The sequence below is a fragment of the Stegostoma tigrinum genome, chromosome 15 (genome assembly GCF_030684315.1).
Source record: "Stegostoma tigrinum isolate sSteTig4 chromosome 15, sSteTig4.hap1, whole genome shotgun sequence".
Taxonomy (NCBI): domain Eukaryota; kingdom Metazoa; phylum Chordata; class Chondrichthyes; order Orectolobiformes; family Stegostomatidae; genus Stegostoma; species Stegostoma tigrinum.
The window spans coordinates 49,654,836-49,677,508 of NC_081368.1; the positions used below are offsets into that span (position 1 = coordinate 49,654,836).

General features: G+C 39.2%; 1 protein-coding gene across 1 annotated transcript; it reads right to left on the reverse strand.

Moving 5' to 3' along the window:
• Positions 1-379: 379 nt before the first annotated feature.
• fundc2 (fun14 domain containing 2) lies at positions 380-13,289 on the reverse strand. Its single transcript, XM_048544468.2, has 5 exons — positions 13,227-13,289; positions 9,085-9,241; positions 6,817-6,892; positions 4,001-4,129; positions 380-3,386 (listed from the first exon to the last, which is right to left on the reverse strand). Exons 1-5 carry the CDS (start codon positions 13,240-13,242, stop codon positions 3,309-3,311), a joined length of 456 nt encoding a protein of 151 aa, XP_048400425.1. The 5' UTR covers positions 13,243-13,289; the 3' UTR covers positions 380-3,308.
• Positions 13,290-22,673: the final 9,384 nt, after the last annotated feature.

Here is a 22,673-nt window from a genome sequence, read left to right on the forward strand (position 1 = left end):
TTTTACTACAAATGCTCCCGACTTTACTATGGCTACCTTGTTACCATTCAAGGATTAACTCCGCTTACTGACATTCCTTATAGCTCACAGGGATCACCAATAAAAAGACTGAAATAAGCATTTCTGCCAATTTGTCAAATCCCTCAGAACATCCTGATACACCGTAGTCCAAAAACCTCATATGGAACTGTTACATTAACTTAGCTTGGTTACTGTCTACATTAGCTGAGAGGTCGCACCTGATAAGAGGCAGATTTCCCATTGGTGATGCTGATAAAGCCCAGCAATATATTGTGTTTAAAAATGGACATGGGATCTTGCCACACTGAAATGTCACCATGCCTGAGGATTAATACAAAAGGCAATGAAACACATAAGATCTGGTAAAACCTTTTTTATGCAGCACTTACTCCATACCAAGTGATCAAAGTAATGCATTAATTTTCAAGAAACAATACATTTACCTAAAGTACAATCATAAAGTGAACATATAAACAGGAGGCACAAATTGGCAAAATATTCCGTAAAGCAGATAACTGTACTAAGTGAGTGAAGTAACTGTGTATTTAAATATAAATCTATATACACGAGAATTTAATGCAAATTATCAAATTTCTCAATACATATCAGATTGCAGGCCTTCATCTTAGTATACTTATAAATTTATTTAAATACAATACACAATTGCAACATATAGACATCAGATGCTTTCTTCAAATCAAACAGACAACAAAATTAACTTTTCCAGCCAAAAACTGCCTTTAAAAATATTGCCTTTTGGCCATAAAAACAAGCAAATACCGGTTAACAATAAAAAAAACTATACGGTATTTCCACTGAATGAAAATATAGAAAGCTGCTATACCAGTTTCCCTTCTCTCCCTCCCACCCAAATAAAAATCACTTCCCATTATGTTAATCTGTGAATAGGACAGAAAAGTAACTGTAGTGGTAGGGTAGGAGAAGAAAATAATATTTATACAGGTTTTTAACACTAATCTGAAAGCCATTACAATTTTTAGAATCAGTGACTGAAGACTAGGACACATTCTGTACCCTTGCTACAGTGATCATTACCCTTCTCAGAGCTTTTAACCAAAAAACCAGGAGCCCAGGTACATCAATTTTTAAGATATATGGACTTCTCATTTCAGATCATGTATTGCAGTGACTAAGTATTGTTGGTAATCTTCTCATTCTATGTTAGGGTAATGTCCTCAACTTACTAACTGCAAATATTGTAAGCAATTTGTTGGGTGGACAAGAGGGAGCTACAGATAGAATTATTCTGTGGTCTTAATTACTTACTTAATTTCTTCAAACTGAAGACATAATTCACAGACAAGCATAAATAAATAAATAAACAAACAAACAAACAAACAATCAAGCATCCCATGACCGAGCTTATATTTCAATGCAAGGTCTGTAAAGGATCATGGCAAGACTGGAGGACAAAGAGTCAAGTAAGGACAGAAAATGTACTATTCGTTGTATGATGAAAGTGACCATCTAAATTTTTGTCAGTTAGCGAACATGTAACACCAAAGACTAACAGATATTCAATAAAACAGATCTAAAGAAGTTAAACCAATTGAGAGTGATGTTTGGAGTAAAAATGCCCGTCTGCATTTAGTAGACAGCAACTTTTTATTAAAAAATAGCAAATTCACCAGTTTGTCCGAAAGCTAGATATGTAAATGTATAACTGCACTACAAGTTTTACAAACATACATCAAAAATGACGTTACTGTCCGACTTTTCATTTTTACTCGTGAATAGAAATTTCAATTTAGCCTGCCCAATGACTAGATAGCTCACTTTTCAAAGATACTATTTAAGATAAGCTTGTATTTATAGAGCACCTTTGATGTTCTCAGCATTTTGCAAAACTCTTCGTACCTGATGAAGTACTTTTGAAATGTCGTCACTGTCAAACATAATAGACAAATTTGCACACATTGAAGTCTCATAGTGACCAGACATCTGCTTTCATGATTCCAGTTGACAGTCAAATATCAGACTCTCCTTTATTTTTTGAAAACTATCTCAGAATCTTTTGCATCCACCTAAAAGAGGAATACAAGGTCCCAATTTAACACCTTATCTGAAAATAATTGCCTTCAGCGATGCAGCACTTCCTCAATATGGCATTAGTATGAACCTGGATTTCATGCTGAATTCAATGGGGGAGGATTTGAATTTATAATCTTCTGACTTAAAAGCAAATCATTACTTGAGATGTAATAATGTAACAGCTCAAGTATGAAAAGACAAGGCATCATAAAAATCAGTACTATGTCGTGCCTACCTACACTGTGCACATACAGAATTAGAGACTTTTCTTTTTTACTGGGACACCAGGGCTCTTGAGGTTCCAACACGATGAATCTCTTATTGCCAACTGTTGAAGCCAAACAAGTTCTAACCCCTGGGTATACTACAGTAATTAAAGCATAAACATGAAGTACGGGAAAGGTATGATTCAGGCTATGCTCATAAGCAACATGATCTCAGAATACTTATGGCAATGTAATTAATAAGTTAGAAAACATCTGCAAGTAACTTTTAAACCTCAAATATAATAAAGATTCTCAAAGGACAAAGCAAAACAAGAAACAGTGCATATAAAAAGTCACCTGATCTCTTAAGATATTGTTTTAACTTTGAAAAACACTCACGTCCAGTTTTCGTAATGCCATGTCACACTGAATTTGTCACGATATCTATGTCAAGCTGGCAACTACAGCATGTGATGTAACACAAACAAATGGCATAAGCTCCAGTCCATTTAAAGTGTCATTAAGGGGAGTGTCCAGCCTTCATAAAATCTTAACATTTAGAAATACTTATTCTTAGTAATGTGCAGCATATAGCCCAAAAACATGCAAACAGAGTCGATGTCAGCTCAGAAGTTCCATATGATGGTAAAATATGAAGATGGTAAGATGTGAAGTATGAAGTATCACAAAAAGATGAACATCTGTGATTGCATAATGAAGCAAGTTAAAACGTGAGACCCACATCTCAAACAATGCAACCAACCATACTGAAACATTGTACCACCATTTTAATTATCGTTATAAAGCAGGGCAAAAGTAATGCTGACTCAGATGATTGAGGTCACAGAGTCAATTCAGTGATGCAAATTCCTTCCAATAAAGTAAAATTGAAGATACTAGCTCAGCAATGTCTTTGGGGCACGCAAACCCAACTTAGAAGCATGTACAATCTATCAAGGGTTTCAGGGCAGGGAGAGAAGTAATAACGGACTGTAATTCATCAACTGTAGTAACATCTTCAACCAATCCTCATGAAGCAAGTCCAAGTAGGAATCCACCAACAAAACCCCCAGTAAGGACAATGTTCTTCTTCACAAACACAGTCACCTGTGTGGGGTAGAAGGAAAGGACAGAATAATTAGCATTTACCATTTCACAGCAGTTGTGGGGGAACAAAGGATAACCTATGGCACGAAATTGTTTAAAAACCAAAAAGAACTGCGAATGCTGTAAATCGGAAACAAAACTAAAGACTGCTGGAAAAGCTCAGCAGGCCCAGCAGCATCTGTGAAGAGAAATTAGGGTTAATGTTTCGGATCCACTCAAAGTTCTGAAAAAGGGTCACTAGACCCAAAATGTTAATTCTTGTTTTCTCTTCACAGATGCTGCCAGGCTGCTGAGCTTTTCCAGCGATCTCTATTTTTATTACAGAATTGTCTGGTTTAAATTGTTCCTAAAACAGAATTTCACTATCACTGCAAACCATAAATCTAATAAGACAGTCTCTACAGCTGTTAAGATGATACATTCAGTTTTATTGAATGTTCAATTTTTTTTGTCAGCAATCATGTCTAAATTATGAAATAAATCCTTCAAATATCATCCAACGGAAAAAATGTGCCAAGATAATAATATGTTTTCGTTACCATGACTTTTATTTGGTTAATAAAACTGAAAATAACTAATAACACAAGTACACCACCATGTCATCATTTTCCTACCTCATCAATTGCACCATGTACTTCTGGAGCAACCTTACTCTTGCCAATTTTCAATTGTTTCTTTGCCTTATTTACATCCCTTTCCACTCGTTTCCAGTCAATAGTGATATATCCTGTATGATTGGCAATCTGAAAGAAAAACTAGAACATCACTCCATCCACATTGAGAGTCATTACTTTTCACAGGATTCTGTATTATGATTTACAGTATCTTCTCCTAATGGATATGCTGTTTAGTTGTAAATCATCTGAAATGTTTCTTACTAAACACTATTGTCAAAATAGCTTTTCTCTTCCTCCCACTAATGAGTGGAAACAAGCTGATGTTCTTAGGAAATTGGTTATCACTATCTCCACAGCAATAGCAAAATTACAGCTCTTTTCACTTGCATTATAGAAATTGGATTAACTTCTCCATTCAGCGTAGACAGTATACACATTGTACATATTCATGAATGCAGACATGCATAATCACCACACAATAGAAATTTCATGCAAACTGGACTAAATCAGCAGCTGAAATTGAACTTCAAGCAGGTGTTGGTGAAGAAGACAGTTCAAGCATTTGATTCAGTGAAGAAGAAACATCTGATAAATTTTGTGCCTTTTGGGAGAGAACTTGTAGGTGGTGGCATTCCCATAATTTGCTGCCAAAGTAGTAGAAGTTATGGGGCTGCAAGGTACCGTTCAAGAATCCTTGGCAAGTTACTGCAGTGCGTCTTGTAGATAATACATACTGTAGCCACTGTACACCAGAAAGAGTGAATGTTTAAGAAATGAATAGGATGCCAGTCAAGAGAGCTGCTTTGTCCTGGATGGTGTCAAGCCCCCAGGGTATGGTTAGAGCTACACTAAGTTGAGAGTGTTCCTTGTAAATGGTGGAAAATTAATCAAAAGTCAGGTGGTGAGTGACACACTGCAGAATAATCTAACTGACTTTTGTAACCCAGCTTCTCCTCGATGGTACAATTATCCTGCAAATTCCCCTTTCCCAATTTCAGATTCAGTGACGGTAATGTCATTTAATATTGATGCCAATGGTCACTGCTTGATATTTGTGCGGCAGAAATGATACTTGTCATTGATCAATCCAAGTCTGACTGTTGGCCAAGCCTTACTGAATGCAGATATAAGAATTATTTCAAAATCTGAAAGGTTGCAAATGGAACTAAACACTATATAATCATCAGTGAACATTTCCACTTGTGATGGGCGGGGGAGGGTGTAATTGATGAAGCAGCTGAGGATTGGCTGGGCCTACAGTCTGATAAACTTCTGCAGAAAATGTTCCAAGGTTATGATAAGTGGGGTCCAACAACCTTCCTTTGTGCTAGGGCATGACACCATCTAGCTAGTGGGAGTACTCTGATTCCCATGGATTTACATTATACAAGAGTTGTGTACTGCCACATTCAAGTCAAATGCCAGCTACCTTGATGTCACGGGCAGTCAGGAAATAAGATCTTTTTTATCCGCATTTGGACCAAAACTGTTATGAGGTCTGGAAAAACTGGGATTGCACTCTTTAAAGCATTAATGATTAAGGGAGATCTGATAAAGATTTTCAAAATCATGAAGCGTTTTAATAAATAAGGAACAACTTTTTAAAAGGCAGAATAGTCAGCAACCTCATGACAAAGATTCAAGGTAAATGAAAAGAACCAAGTGCAAGATTTCTGAAGAAGGATCCCAAACCGAAACATCAAGCTTTTCTGCTCCTCTGGTGCTGCTTGGCCCGCTGTGTTCATCCAGCTTCACATCGTGTTATCTCAAATGCAAGATTAGTTTTGTTTTAAAAAAAAGCAATGAATCGTCCTGATCTGGGATACACTGCCTGAAAGGGTCTTAACAAAGGAAACTGGGTAAATATTTGGAAGGGGAAACTTTGCAGAACAGCAAGATAGGGGACATGGAACTAAAACTAATCAGATAACTCTTTCGTACAGCTAATATTGAGATTATGGGCTAAATGGCCTTCCGTGTGTAAGAGACTATTGTTTTCAGTTTGCTGGCCTCTCCGTTTTCTGGTCCCTAGCAGTATCATTTTTTATCCTTGCTTCCGCACAAACACTACAGCATGCAAAAAAACAGTTCATCATGCATGAAGAAAAATATGCAGTTTTTTTTTAGAAAGAACACTGGAATTGCTGTTGCCAATGAACAGCAACAAAACTGTAAGATCAAACACGAGAAATGAAACAGAATACAGACACAAGGAGTAGTAATTTTGAATTAATGGGGTTAGGGAGGGGCAGTTGGACATTAGTTATAAACTCGCCAATATTTATATAGTCCCTTGTATATAGAGATTCAGTGCAACCCCCTTTGTATATGACAGTTGGGACATAAAACAAATGCAAAAACTCGTGAACTAATGAAATCAATAACTTGGATCATACTTTAGCAATTAATCAGACTAACTTAGTTCATCTACTCAGGCAGCTCACTTGATTGCAAAATGCTCAAAGACAGCAAGGTGAACAAACGGCACACTTATCATACACTACCAGCCAGGGATGAACAAATGAATGTATGATGCCTAACTGCTGCATTTTACATTTACATCTGCTGAATTATCAGCTCAAAATCAATTTAACACATTCTAAAAAAACTATTAAAGTGTTAAGAATTTTGTTTACAGGATTAAATCCCTAAATTAATGAATACATACATAAACCCCAAAATGTGCATAGATTTGGTGCACAGATCGTGATGAGCCACCTCAGCCTTTAAGTCCCTCTCTACAGTTAAAGCTCTTCTCTCATTCTACCACTCAAAAAGACTTTACATTTCCCAACTCAGTAACTGACTCTCACCTGAAGCAGAAAGAAACCTCCACCAACTGCTGTTGCTGCTAATTTTCCAACCTTCTGAAACAGGAACCCTGCACACCTACAACAAAATGGCAGAAATTTAATCTTTAAAATTATTGACAGATAGAGAAATCAACAGATTCACTCACCTCTCTCCTCAAGATTGCTTTCCTTAGATTCAGTTGACAATGAATAATTACGAAAGAAACCAATGAAATATTGGTCCGTATATTACAGGGTATAAAATTAAAAGTGAATTTGGGAAATTGGTTAAGCAGCAGGTGACAGGAAGTGGGTAGAATGGGTTGGGGCTCAAATTGGCAGAAAGTGACCAGTGGTGTCCCTGAAGGATCTGTGCAAGGGCCTCAATTATTCACATTAGTTCAATTCAATTCGGCAGAATTGCAAAGATTGTAGACGATAGCGTAAAATTACAAAGGGAGATTGGTAGACTGTGTGAATAGGCAAAACTGTAGCTCATGGAGTTCAATGTAAGCAAGGATGAGACTATCCATTTTGGACCAAAAAAGGCTGCTTTCTATACAGTATGAAGTTTTATGCAGTGGATGCCCAGAGATTTGGGGGTTCAGGTTCATACGTCTTTAAAATATCAAGTGCAGAAAATAATTAAGAAATCTAATGGAATGCTGATCTTTATATCTAGACGATTGGTGAACAAGGATGTAGCAGTTATGCAAACCCTTGGTTACATCCCACTTGGAGTACTGACAGCAGAATGGTGCACCACACTTTAGGAAATATTTACTGACTTTGAAGAGAGTACAACGTAGTCTTACAAGAATGATAACCCACACTTCAGAAGTTAGGTTATGAAGAGAGATTATACAATTTAGGTCTGTTTTCTGTAGAAGTTAGAAGGTTAAGGCATGAACTGATCAAAGTCTTCAAAATATTAACAGGAAAAGATAGGATAGATAAAGATAAACTATTTCTATTTGTTGGGGATTCTAGAACAAGGGGCATAGTCTGAGAATCTGGACCAGACTATTAGGAAGCACATCTACACACAAAAGGTGGTAGATGTTTGGAACACTTCCACAAATAGCAGTAGATGTAGGATCAGTTGTTAGTGATCAATCTGATATAGATAAATTTCTGTTAAGCAAAGGTATAAAGGGATACAAAGTTAGACCATAGATCAGCAATGATATCACTGAATGGTGGAACAGGCTCAAGGGACTGAATGGCTTACTCCTGCTCTCATGAATGCAGCTTACATTAACAGCATGAATGAAACAAACATAGAAAATGCTGGGGTAATTCAGCACGTTTTCAGTTGGATATGTATCTTCAGGATTGTCACATCAGACCTGAAATGTTAACTTTGTTTCTCTCGCCACGGATGTTGCCAGACCTGCTGAGCTTCCTCAAACTTCAAGTATTTTGCTTTTATAACGTTTTGAGAGTTACCCAACAGTGATAAAGATCCTGGGAGAAATGAATTGAATAGAAACAACCTAGTTCCTAACAACCAAATGAATTCACACTACTATCCAAAGGTTGACAATAATTCAAAGGCTTATTCAGAGGTCTTAAGATTGGTTGGTTAAAACTATCACATTATTGGGAACTTGACTTGAGGAAGCTTCATGCTTATACTAAATACAAAAGTAACTGAAATTGCTCCTCCTTATCTGAAGATTTGGAACTTGTTCTAAAGATATTTTCTAATCAATCTGTACAGACAAGTTATGATACCTTGAGAGTAAATGGACCTTGAACTTGAGTCTCTTGGCTCCAAACACTTTCGCTAATGAAATCTTTGAACACAAACTAGTAATTAGAAGTGGTTTAAGGAACAGTCAGGGACTCTCCGGAAATATGGAGTCTTGGTTTAATTAAAATATCCTTTTTCCTTTTTATTCACGTAGCCAATAGTGATTTGAAATGCTTTGACCATTTCAATTGGTATAGTTCATTATGAATGTTAAATTCTAGGTTTTTTTCTTTAACCTTGCATAGACTTAAAAATATGCTACTACATTACACGAGCAATCCATTCATTGGGATATTGTAGTAGAAAAGGAACTTTCCAATTCAGGTCATGAGATTGAATTTGCATAGGTTGTCTCAATGTTTCTTGAAAAGTAAGTAACCTTGGCTACAATGATACATGTTTAAAATGAGCTAATGTAAATCATATAACTGAGGATAGTTTTTTCAGACGATCTCCAATACCAAGTTCTGTCCATTCCTGTAAACAGCATTAAAAAAATCTCTGCTTAAAGTGAATCAAAAGTTAAATCTCACCACCCGCTGGCTCCTCCAATCATCAGCTGTGTTGCTACCGTGTATTTTTCAGCAATTGGTCCAGAATTTCTTCCAAAGAATCGATTCCACCATCTTTGTCGTTTGGCATACTCAGCTAAATCCAACACCTCAAACTGGCCATTATCATTGGTTTTGTCTGGAAAGAAAGACCTTAGTCATTTTTAAATAGAGTCTATCCAGATATGTAATCCACTATCTGTGGTATATTTTTCTAGTCATTAGAAAAAAAGAATCAACATGGAGCAACACTGATAATTGCCATCTTATGACACTAATTTTGGATGGACATTTATCATTGGTACAAATAGTACCACTGCTTATTTTGCCAGTCATTCTGAACAAATAAAGCAACCACAATGTGACGATGTGACTCCTCAGGTACAATCTTAATTATTGCGGCATGGTGTGCAGATTTGAAATACTTCTGGGAAAAAAAAATCAATATTTTTTGGATTGAAATACCTGTAAGAGCATTTTACCTAATGAATCAGACATTTTAGAACATAACAAGCATTATAAAACCTGTACATTACTCATGCCTTTCTTTCTTCTCACTCCATCACAGCACATTTCACAAAGACACTTACATTCATGTCCGGGCACAATTGTTCCTGTATCCAAAAAGCACTGGGAACTTTTGAAAGTGAAACATCCAAATGTATAAATTTGAGAGGATATAATGTGTACATTTTTAAAATTGCAGCAATGTCAAAATAATGACTTAATAATTGACTGCGAAAATATATTCTGGGAAGTGCAGGTGAAGTGTTGCTTCACCTGGAAGATATGTTTGGGGCCCTTGGATACTGGGGAGGGAGGTGGTAAATGGGCAGGTGTTGCGTTCTGCTCGCAAAAAAGACCCTGAACTACCCACTGCCTGTTACTTTAACGCACCACCTTGTTCCCTGGCCAACATGTCTGTTGGTCACTAATAGTCCATGTCAACAAATATTCACCCTCCCAGTCTGATCGTTATCAACTCTGTCTGTCCAAGTGCTCTTCTCTCTCTTTAGGCTGAATCCTGTCATTTACTCCCTACCCCATTTCCCTCCCCTTTTCTCTGCATACGTTTTCCAAGCTACCATTAGTTCTGAGGAAGGGTCACTGGACACGAAACATTAATTGTTTTTCCCTTCACAGATGCTGCCTGACCTGCTGAGCTTTTCCAACAACTTTGTTGTTGTTCCTGATTTACAGGTCTTTTCCCTAGGGTGGGGGAGTTCAAAACTAGGCGGCATACTTTTAAGGTCAGAGGAGAAAGATTTAAAAGGGACCTGAGGGGCAACTTTTTCACACAGATGGTGGTCCATGTTTGTAATGAACTACCAGAGGAAGTGGTAAATGCCTGTACAGTTACGACATTTCAAAGACATTTGGAGAGATACATGAATAGAAAAGGTTTAGAGGGATATAGGCCAAATACAGGCAAGTAGGACAAATTTAGTTTGGGAAACTTTGTCAGCAGGAATGAATTGGAGCAAAAGGTCTGTTGTCTTGCTGTCAGACTCTGACTCCAAACTCTCAACAATGTCAATTGACTCTTAACTGACCTCTGAAATGGCATCACAAGCCATTGCATTTTATGAAGTAGCTACAAACTCTCAAAGGAATGAAAAATGGACGGACCACCTGATATCAACTTGGGCAGCAAGAATGACAACATCAAACACAGCTCTATCAACACTGCAACATCCTCCTAACAAAAGTCTGGGCGCTTGGGCCAAAACAGGGACAGCTGCCTCACAGACCCATCCAGCATCAGACTGACATCATCATACTCACAGAATCATACGTTACTGACAAGTCCAGCGGCCACCATCACCATCTCTGGGCACATCCTGTCCCATTAGCAGGTTAGATACACCACAAGTGACAACAGAATAGTTTCAGTGTCAGGAAGAGCTGCCCAAAGAGTCCCCAACATTGAATTCTGATGCCATGAAGTCAAATATGGGAAAGGAAATTTCACGTTGGCTACTTTTCCTCATCTGGAAAAGCAGTACCCTCCACACTGAACACCACTTGAGAGAGGTAAAGGTAAAAATAAAAATAAAGTTGCTATAGTCTTACCAGATTATAGAAATTTATAATACAGAGCAGGCTAATTCCACTCACTGTCTGTACTAGTTCCCAAAAAAGCTACCCAGCTAGTCCTATCCTCCAGCCTTACATCCACAGCCGTCTAAACTCAACACTTTCAAAAATGACCTCTTAGAGATGACACCTCCACTGTTCTTCCAGGCAGCACATTACAAATCTGAACAACTCTCCGAGTAAAGAAGTTTCTCCTCAACTTATTTCTAGCTGTCTTGCTGACAGACTTGAAATTGTGACCCCTAATTACTGACATACCAACTAGTGAGAACAGAATATATTTCTTTACCCTGTCAAAATTTTTCACAATGTTGAAAACCTCAATAAGGCGACCTCAATCTCCTCTGCTCCAAGGAGAAGGCCAATTTTTCTTATCTTTCCTTGTATCTAAAATCCTTCATTACTGGTTTCATTCCAGTAAATCTCCTTTGCTCCCCACAGCTTTATCATCCTTCCTTAAATAAGGTGCCCAGACTGTTCACAATACTCCAAATGTGGGCTCTCCTAAGATTTGCAGAGGTTTGGCATCATTTCTGTGCTTTTATACTCTTATGTCCCTATTTATAAATCTAAGGATCCTGTAAGCTTTCTTCACAACTGTTTCAACTTGCCTGGCCACCAAAAATGATGCACATGAATTCCGAGGTCCCTCTGCTTATGTGCTCCCCTCAAACTTGTCTAATTGAGCCTGTATTGTCTCCATCTTTTTTCTCCTACCTCACATTCCTCTGCATTGGAAATTCATCTGCCAAGTGTTTGCTGTATAGTCTCTATATATTAATAAAGGACGTCACTGATATTGTTGCAGTATATCAGGCAAAATAATATACACTGAAATTATGAGACAATCCTTATAAATTAATGAAGGATATCACTGTAGCATGCAAGGTCCTGAAGAAGGGTAATAGCTGAAACGTTGACTGCTCTTTTCCTCCAGATGCTGCCTCACTTGCTGTGTTCTTCCAGCCTGTTTGTCTACTTGGATTCCAGCATCTGCAGTTTTTTTGTCTCTGACTAAGTTTTACAATTGCAAAGATGTCCACTTTGAAGAAGTCCCCTGCCTCCCCTCACAGGTGAACTCAGTGACTCCCTTTCTCACTGTTGCAGCCTCTTCAGCCCTTCAACTATTTGACCACACCATGAAACAAACCTGCTACTATATAGCCACGTGTCCTTCCTCAGCTCCTGTCTTGGCCACCACTTCATCCCTCAAGGTGATCCTGAAGAAGGGTAATACTCAAAATGTTGACAGCTCCTTTCCTCCAGATACTGCCTGACTTGCTGTGTTCTTCCTGCCTCCTGTTTGTCTACAAGGATATCACTGACTTGATTACACTACACCATGCACTATAACAGACAATGACATTACTGTAGTGTTTTATATTAATGAAGGGCAATGACATGATTATAGTATAGCAGACAAGTAATAGTGTTTATTAATAGACACCAATGTTGAGCGTGGTCCTCTCGGTCCTGGTATAGGGACTCTATCACTGTCCCACAAGGAAAATGATAAATTTTGATAAAATACATGGATAGATAAGCAGACAAAAAGGCATAATCACATTGGCTGCATGCCATATATTAACATTACTGTAGATTTTATTAATAATGGACATCATTGGCATAATTACAGTAGCAGGCACTAATAAAGACTGACTTTACTGTATAGCCTTTTTATGTTAATATACATCATTGACACTTGCTGTACATCAAACACGAATGTACACTGACATTATTACAAAACATTAACAATTATAATGGATATTGACATGACCGTACAGTTTTCATCCAATAATAAACGCCACCACTCAGCGATGGCACTGTTGTGGGCCCTCCCACCAGCCCTGATAACAGACAGCCTGCCCGTGTTAACCTTGACTTCACTCTTACGCTCTTACCCTCCTTCCTCTCGATCGATACCTGCCGCCGCTGTCTAACGCTTCTCCCCAGACTCGCTCGCTCGCTCTTCCTCTCTCGCCCCCCTCGCTGCCTGCCTGACAAACATTAATTTCCAACACACTTACCTTTCGCCTCCTCCATCCTGCCCTGTCCTCTCACCCGGAAACAGTCCTTCGAAGCCAGCGGAAATGATGTAACTGAGTGCACGTGCTTGGTGCGATGTCAATCATTCAAGTGCAGGCAGTGGTGCAACGGGCGTTGATTGTAAATGATCACTTGTAGTACATTTTGGTTAAAGAAGAATATAATTTGTAAGTGTGTGCTCTGTTAATAAGTACTGCAAGATATACATACAATTTTCTTGATTCAAATTAAGATCTGGTGTTAGTTCTACCTTAATAAGACCATAAGACATAGGAGCAGCCCCTCTCGCCCCTGCCTCCTTCACCTGTCCGTCTTTTCTCCCACCAACCCCCATCCCAACTCCCTACCCACTCTCGCCTTTACTGGTTTCGTCCCCCTCCTCGACCTGCCCTTCTTCTCTGCACCAATCTGCTGGTTTATCCACCTGCTGTCATCACGTCCCCGCTCTCTCTCGATTTATTTGAGGGTCTCTTTCCCCTCCCCGATTTCTGGAGACGGGTCTAGACCTGAAACGTCAGCTTTCCTGCTCCTTTGATGCTGCCTGGCCTACTGTGTTCATCCAGCTCCACACCTTGCTACCTCAGTCTTAAATGTACTCAAACATCTGGCCTCCACAGCCTTCTGTTAGAGCAGTTGCGGTGGACCTGCTCCTCTTCTGAACAATAAACAAATTGCATACAGTAGGGAAAGTGGCCATTCAACTTTAGTGCTGAAAACTGTAATTATGTGCATTACTTACACATCAATATCTGATAAACCTCAAAATATTAATGTACGTCATGAACATCTTGATGATCACGCGGTCAAGGGTTACAGGGAGAAAGTGGGAGAATAGCATTGAGGAATTTTATCAGCCATGATTTAACAGCGGACCAAACTAGTTGGGCTGAATGGCCTAATTTCTGCTCCTATGTCTTATAGTCTTCTGGTCTTAACTCTCCAAGGGCATGTCCACTCTACCCACTCCCTCTTCTCTTTCACTGAAAATTGTTAATTTTAATTGTTAGGCTTTAGCATATAGCTGATCACATTTTGAAAATAGATGGTGCTCAACCAATGTGATTATACCTCTTTTTGTCTGCTTATCTAGCCATTTTAGCAAAACTGATCGCTTCCTTGTGGGACAGTGGTAGAGTCCCTATCCCTGGACCGAGAGGACCAGGATCAAGTTCCCTGACCTGCTCCAGAAGTGTGTAATAATGTCTGAACAGATTGATTAAGAGAAAAAAGTCATGATCTGCATTAAGCAGACTAACCGTCCAATGCATTCAAGAACCTCGTGAGCACAAAAAAACGCAATGGATCTTTCAGTGCAATAGTATTCCAACATTATAAATATTATAAATACAACGGTGGACAGCAAATGTCCTCAAGGGTGAGGAAACATTTAATGTCAAATTTCACAGTGCCTCAGTACCAATACTAACTGAACCAGCTCAGTACTGCAGCAGGTGGTCATGGTACTATTAAAAGAGAAAAAGCCAATTGACCATCCTCAGTAAATGTTGTGTTGTGTAATATTATCAATTGATCCTCAAGACAAAATCTTCTTCATACTGAGTACACGTGCCATCAAGTTATATAGCATGACCACCATGCTAAATGAGATGGTTTCAGAACAGATTTAACAGTTCAAAACCAGCATTAGGACTGGTAGAAGCAGCAGATTTGTATTTACCACAATCTTAAGTTACATCATACCCCTCATTTTTGCTATTACCATTAAGCCAAGGAACAAAGCCTTGATGAAGAAAGCATGCTGGACAGCATACCAGGAGAGGCTCCGTGAGTACCAAAAAATAAGGTGCCAGCCTGCTGATGCTACAGCCTTACAACATAGCAAAAGACACAGGCTAAAAAGTGAGCTAAATGATTCTATAATCAATTGTTCAGATTCAAACTCTGCAGTACTGCCACTTGTAGTCGTCAACAGTGATGAACAATTGAACAACTAACTGGAGAAGTGTCCATAACGCCACAAACTTCATGATGGCACAGTCCAGCATTCAATGCAAAAGATAAGGTTGAAAGGTTTGCAACCGACTTCATTTAGACATATAAATTCAATGGCCTATATAAGCCCTCTCCTAAGGTCCCTAGCCTCACAGTTACTGGAATTCAGATGAGTAGGCACATTCCATGTGATATCAAGAGATGGCTAGATAAAACAAAGGTTATGAGTACTGACAGCATATAGACTTGTGCTCCACATCTAATCATGCTTCTGGCCATCTTGCTCCTCTATAGCTACAAGTATGGTTTATACTACGCAATCAAAAACTACCTAGGTATGTTCTGCCTCCAAAAATGTAGCACATGTCTAGTCTGACCAGTTAACACCCCATCAGTCTACTTTCAGTCATTACCAGATTTATGGAATGTGTCATCAAATGAAAGTGCAAAGCTGCACCTACTCATCAAAAACTACCTAACATACGCTGCTGTAGGGAGCTTTACAGCTCTAGATCTCAAATAGCTGAAAGAGCTGAATTCCAGAGGTGACATTGAAGTAAAAAAAAACCAAAAACTGCAGATGCTGGAAATTGGAAACAAAATCAGAAATTGCTGGAAAAAACTCAGCATGTCAGGCAGCACTTGTGAAGAGAAAGCAAAGCTAGTATTTCAGGTCTAGTAACCCTTCTTCAGAACATTGTGATATTGAAGTAATTGTCTTTGACAAGATGACAGCAAATAACCAAATTTGATGTCAAGAAATATTAGGAAAATTGCGAAGAAGGATTCCAACCCAAAACGTCAACTCTCCTGCTTCTCTGATGCTGCCTGTCCTGCTGTGTTCCTCCAGTCCCACATTGAGTTATCCATTAGTAAAACTGAACTGGAAATGGCCTGACAGTGCAGCATTGTCTACTATTTCCTCTTTTCATTTTGGGAATGTGAGTATCAGTGGCAAGGTACATCATGTATAGTTAAACAAAAGTAAAATACTGTGGATGCTGAAACAAAAGTTCTGCCCTCAGTACTGAAAAACAATCATACTAGACATATTACGGTAATACATATTATGAAAATTGACATTAAATGTTTCCTCACCCTTCAGGACATTTGGTATTCTTGTGGTCCATCATGGTGTTTATAATATTTATAAAGGAATACTATTGCACAGAAGGGTCCATGGTGTTGCTGCCAGTGTCCTCTACATTTCTTCTATCTTTTAGCTCATTGCCAATTATTCTTGAGAAGTTGGTGGCCTGCATGAAACACTTCAGCCCCTGCGATGCTAAGTCTAAAATCCTGTAACTCCCCTCCTAACATCTCCATTGTCCCATTCTCAGACAAGAAATTTTGGCAATGTTTCATTTGCTCTCTAGCTGGTAAACATTTATTCCTGAATCAACATGAGTAAAACAGATTATCTGGCTGTTCTGAGATAATGGGAACTGCAAATGCTGGAGAATCAGAGGTAACAAAGTGTGGGGCTGGATGAACACAGCAGGCCAAGTAGCATCTTAGGAGCACAAAAGCTGATGTTTCGGGGCTAGACCCTTCATCAGAAAAGCTGTTCTGGCTGCTCTCATGAGTTTGGGACCTTCATATTGAACATCATTTTCAGTGCTGCATATATCACGACCAATACACAGCAGCCTGGAAAATTGTATGTAGCCTTGCTCATGTTAATTAAAATAGTGTGCAGCATTTTGACACATACAAGGAAATGTTACAAATGGTTATAAATGTGACCTCCTTTCAGAATTACTTTTTGACTGTCAAAAGTTTTGGAAGTTCCGAGGTTGTGCTATGAGCCACATGACTGCAGGTCTGTTTTCACACATCTGGCTCTAAATTAGTCTTGGAGTAATTCTCTTAGCCTTATTGAACATAATTAGGTAGCACGCCTTAGCTACTTAACAAGATAAGCGACCATGGTGTTGTAGACAGCATTTCAACATTGGTGGAGGACTGGCTAACTAACAGAAGTCATAGAATTGGGATAAGGAGGACATTTTTAAAATGGGGCCATAGTTAACTTTCAGTACATATCAGTGATTTGGATGAGGGAAGTGAATGTAGCCACGTTTGTGGATAACACAGAAGTAGGTGGGAAGGTAAGTGGTAAGAATGATGCAAAAAATCTACAGAGGGATGTAGGCAAGAGGGTGGACAAATTTAACAGACAAACTATAATGTGGGAAAATATCAGGTTATGCACTTTGGCCGTAGGAATTCAGCAGCTGAATATCATTTAAATAGAGAAAGGCTTCCGAGAAACTTCAACACAGAGCGATTTAGGAACCCTTGTGCATAAATCACAAAAGGCTAGCATCCTAGTTCAGCAGATAATAGGGAAATCAAATGCAGTATTGACCTTTATTTCAAAGGAAGTGGAGAAGCTTTGCTGAACTTATACAAAACACTAGTCAGACCACACCTGAATACTGTGAATAATTTTGGGCCCCTTATCTAACAAAAGACATACTGGCATTGGAGACAGTCCAGAAGAGTGACACCAGGTATGGAGGAACTGTTTTCCAAGGATAGGTTGAATGCGTTGGGCCTATACTCATTGAGCATTAAACGAAAACAAGGCAAACCTGTTGAAACATGCAAGATTCTTACGGGGCTTGAGAGGGTAGATGCAGAAAGGATATTTCCCCTATTGGGAGAATCTAGGATTGGGGTGCAAACCATTTGCCTATTTAAGGCAGAGATAAGGAGTAATTTCTTCTCTCAGAAGTTATTGAATTTGTGGAATTCTCTACCACAGAGGGCTGCAGAGGCTAATTTTTTGACTATATTCAAGGGAAGGGAATTAAGGCATTAAAATAGAATTAAGAACGATTGGAACAGCTATTGAATGACAAAGCAGACTTGATGGGCTGAATGGCCTACTTCCACTCTTATGTCTTAACATTTATATTCACAAGAATATCAGACTTAATTAGTGTACTGCCCAACTGTATTTTTCATTCCTGTCTTCAATATTTAGGAATCCCAGACTGATAGTATTTCATTAGAGATTTCCATTGCCTAAGGGGTAGGTTGGTTTGGAATAAAGGTGCACCAAAGGCACTCTACAAGGATTCTGCACGAACACATTTGACTTTAAACAAATCAGCAAAATGCAAATAAATTATTACTAATCACTTTTGAGAGTTTTTGAATAGTTAAATTGAATAGACGAAAGGTGAAATTTTGGTAATGTAGTCTGAAGGATAAACTTTACAAATGAGTAAATGACTGACTGTGCAAGGTACAATCTGGAGTGCGTTGGAATGTTCTGCATTTCCCTGTATGGGTACAGCTTCTATAATGTACAAAAGTCTTGACACCATCCAGGACAAAGAAGTCCGCTTGACTGATATACAATCTACCAGCTTAACATTCATAGGGTGGAGGGGAACCAGATATATAGGACAGTAGATGCAGAAATTGAGGGAGAAACCAAGACAAGGAATTGCTGCTGAAAGGAACAGGGGAGGTGGTCTGAGATGCATGTGTTTCAGTGCAAGAAGTATAATAGGCTCGGGAGATTAATTTAGAGCTTTGGTTCGTACTTGGAACTATGACATTTTTGCGATTAAAAAGACTTGGCTGAAAGAGAGCTAGGACTGGTAGCTGAATGTCCCAGGATTTAGATATTTCAGGTGTTATAGAAGGGGACATAAAAGGGTGAGGAAGTTGCATTACTGGTAAAGGAGTATCTCAAAGCTGTACTGAGGGAGGGTACACCATAGAACTCATGTAACGAGAAAATATGGGTAGGGCTCAGGAATAGGAAAGGTGAAGTCACAATGCTTTGGGTATACTATAGGCCTCCCAACAGCCAGCAAGAGATGGAGGAGAGAACATGTAGACAGAGTTTGGAAAGATGTAAAAACAGTTGGGTTGCTGCAGTGGATGATGTTAACTTTCCCTATATTGACTGGTACTCTTAAAAGCAAGAGGTGTCGTGCATCTTAAAAATATTAAGGTAAAATAGTCCCCAGCTCCTGATGGGATCTATCCCAGAATGTTGAGGGAGTCAAAACAACAAATTGCTGGAGCATTGACAGACATCTTTGTATCCTATTTGGCCACAGGTGAAGTCCCAGAAGACTGGAGAAAAGCCAACGTTGTCTCATTGTTTAAGAAGGATAGCAGGGATAATCTAGGAAATTACAGGCCTATGACCCTCATGTTGGTGGTAGGGAAATTATTGGAAAAGATTCTCAGGGACAAGACCTATATGAATTTAGAAGCAAATTGACATATTAGTGATAGACAGCATGATTTTGTGCGGGGAGGTCGTGCCTCACTAACTTGATTGAGTTTTCTGAGGAGGTGACAAAGATGATGAGGGAAAAGCGGTTGATGTTGTCTACATGAACTTCAGTAATGACTTTGACAAGGTCCGTCATGGCAGACCGGTACAAAACGTAAAGTCACATGGCATTGGTGGCGAGCTGACAATGTGGATACAGAACTGACTTAGTCATAGGAGACAGAGGGTAGCAGTGGAAGGATGCTTTTTGGAATGGAGGGTTGTGACTACTGGTGTTCCACAGAGATCAGTCCAGGGATCTCTGCTGTTTGTGGTCTACATAAATGATTTGGAGGAAAACATCGGTGGTCTAATTAGTAGGTTTGCAGATGATACAAGGGTGAGTGCCTGGAGTGTGCTGCCAGAGGAGGTGGTGGAAGAAGACACAACAGCAGCATTCAAGAAGCACTTGGATGAATACATGAATAGGAAGGGAATAGAGGGATATGGATCCTGTCATTTTAGTATGGAAGTGCAAAATGCGTGGGCGCGGGCTTGGAGGGCCAAAGAGTCTGTTCTTATGTTATATTGTTCTTTGTTCTATTCACTTCCTTCACCACTGATAGACAGGAGCAGCAGTGTATACCATCTGCAAAATGGAGTGCAAAAATTCACTTAGGCTCCTTTGTAACTTTCATGCTCATGAGTGCTACTATCTAGAAGGGAAAGGGCAGCAGACACTTGAGACCACCATGTCCAGCAAGTTTCCCTCCAAGCTACTCACCATCCTGATTTGGAAATATATTGTTGTTCCTTCACTGTTGCACCAATATCCTGGAACTCCCTTCCTAACAGCATTATGGGTCAACCACATTGCCTGCAGAGATTCAAGATGGCAGCTCACTATCACCTGTTTCTGGTTATTAGATTATGTTGTGGAGATGGCTCATTTCTATCATTTCTTTTTCCCTGGATTTGAAACCTCAGGCATACCAGTGAACATTGCAGTAATGTGCACTCGGAAATAAATGCATTTTAATAGGCCTTTGCGCTATTTTCCAACAATGTTATCACTTTGCAGAAAATGAACATGAGTAAAAAATCTCAGAAGTCTTATAATCCAGAATAAGGCCATTCGTTCCATTATGCCTGCATCCGCTGTAAAACTGGGAGAGCCAAATGGAAACAAAAACTGACAGAGACAAGAATTTTACTGAATTGTACTGAAAGTGAGGAATTTTCAAAAATTTATTCCAAATAAAATGAACATCACCAAGCATATTCAGTTTATTGAGGGATATAGTTTTTTAAATGTTTCTGAATATATTTCCTTACAAACATTGCCTCACCTCACCACTGAAATGTTTTCCTTACCATGATATACGTGGAAGTTGTGATTTTTATCAGCAAAGAATGATTGTTTGTACATATACAGTGGTAGCCCAGAACGTAATGCTGTTATTAGGTAAATCTTACATCACATGAGTTTTAATTTCTATTGTTTGTATGTAAGTGGTGTGTCTATCTAGTAATATCAAGGGTCATAAGCCCAAGAATGTAGGTTGCCCAATAACATGGAGAGTCATTCCATCAGAACTCAGGAGTAAGCACTGGGGAGGAATCAGATAGGTCTATCCAGGGAATACTCCCGAGGTCTAATGGCCATTAATGGGCTTGCAAGACAAAGACGTTTGTGCCCACAGTAACAATGATTGCATAACATGGGTAATTAATACATATGTACAGCACTGCAATGATGCTTTAATGGTAGCAGTGAGGGAGCTTTGTACAATATTGCAGATAATGCAGTTAAAATGTGGGTATTATGAGAACTTAGTTCTGGATTACTGTGACACAAAGTTATTGCAGAATATAGCAAGTCTGATGCAAGAGAACATTGATAACTACGTGGGTTTTGGTTTTTGTTTAGAATCAAATTGATGCATTGACGTATGATGTGATGCCAAATGGCTTAGAGAGCTAAGTGCAAGATTGCTTTGCATTAGGAATGCCATAGGTGTTAGTGAGCACAGTGCAGAATTGTATTGCATCAATAACACATTGGATTAATGAGATCAGTGCAGCATTGAAGGAATCAAATAAATCATCTGTATTCCAACAATACTAATATAATTCCAACATCAAATTATTTGCAGTTTTGTTCTTTGTTGTTTTATTATGAATGGCATTTCGTGTTGATTTATTTTTGACATGGTTGAAAGCTCCTCACCCAAAAGAAGACAAAGTGGGCTGACAAGCAGCAAGTGACATTTGCACCACGCAAATGCCAGGCTATGACCATCACCATTAAGAGACAATCTAACCACCATCCCTTGACATTCAACGGTGTTACCATCACCGAATACCCCACTATCAACATCCTGGGTGTTATCATTGACCAGAAACTCAACTGAACTCACCACATAAACGCAGGGGGTACAAGAGCAGGCCAGAAGCTAGGAATACTGCGACAAGTAACTCACCTCCTGACTCCTCAAAGCCTGTCCACTATCTACAAGACACAAGTCAGGAGTGTATTGGAATACTCCCCACTTGCCTGGATGAGTGCAGCCCTAACAACACTCATGAAGCTTGACACCATCCAGGTCAAAGAGGCCTGCTTGATTGGCACTACATCCACAAGTATCCACTCCCTCCACCACTGACACAAAGTAGCAGCAGTGTGTACTATCTACAAGATGCACTGTGGAAGTTCAGCAAAGATCCTCAGACAGCACCTTCCAAACCCACGACCACTTCCATCTGGAAGGACAAGGGCATGAGATATATGGGAACATCACCACCTCTAAGATCCCCTCCAAGCTGCTCACCATCCTGACTTGGAAATATATCGCCGTTCCTTCACTGTCACTGGGTCAAAATCCTGGGCAGTTTGGGTCAACCCACAGCAGGTGGACTGCAGCGGTTCATGAAGGCACCTCATCACCACCTTCTCAAGGGAACTACGGATCTGCAAGAAATGCCGGCCAGCCAGTGACACCCACATCCCATAAATGAATAGAGAAAAATAAAAGTGAATATGTTTCATGAACTATACCTGAACATCCTGTGAAAATATTGGTCTCAGCATGAAGTAGATAACACTGAATGATCCAAATATATTCACTTGTGTTCACCCTTCTGGAATATTTCTATTTCTGTCTTCATATGCTGTATCTCCATACTTTTCTCAATTTATTCTTACTTTCCATTGCCTGCATTGATTAAT

What these genes read in the sequence shown, in the direction of transcription:
- fundc2 (XM_048544468.2), bottom strand. An exon ending in ATTGGAGGAGCCAGCGGGTG is followed by an intron (nt 6,893 to 9,084) that starts GTGAGATTTAAC and finishes ATTTTGTTGTAG; the next exon opens with GTGTGCAGGGTTCCTGTTTC. An exon ending in GAGGTTTCTTTCTGCTTCAG is followed by an intron (nt 4,130 to 6,816) that starts GTGAGAGTCAGT and finishes TTTTTCTTTCAG; the next exon opens with ATTGCCAATCATACAGGATA.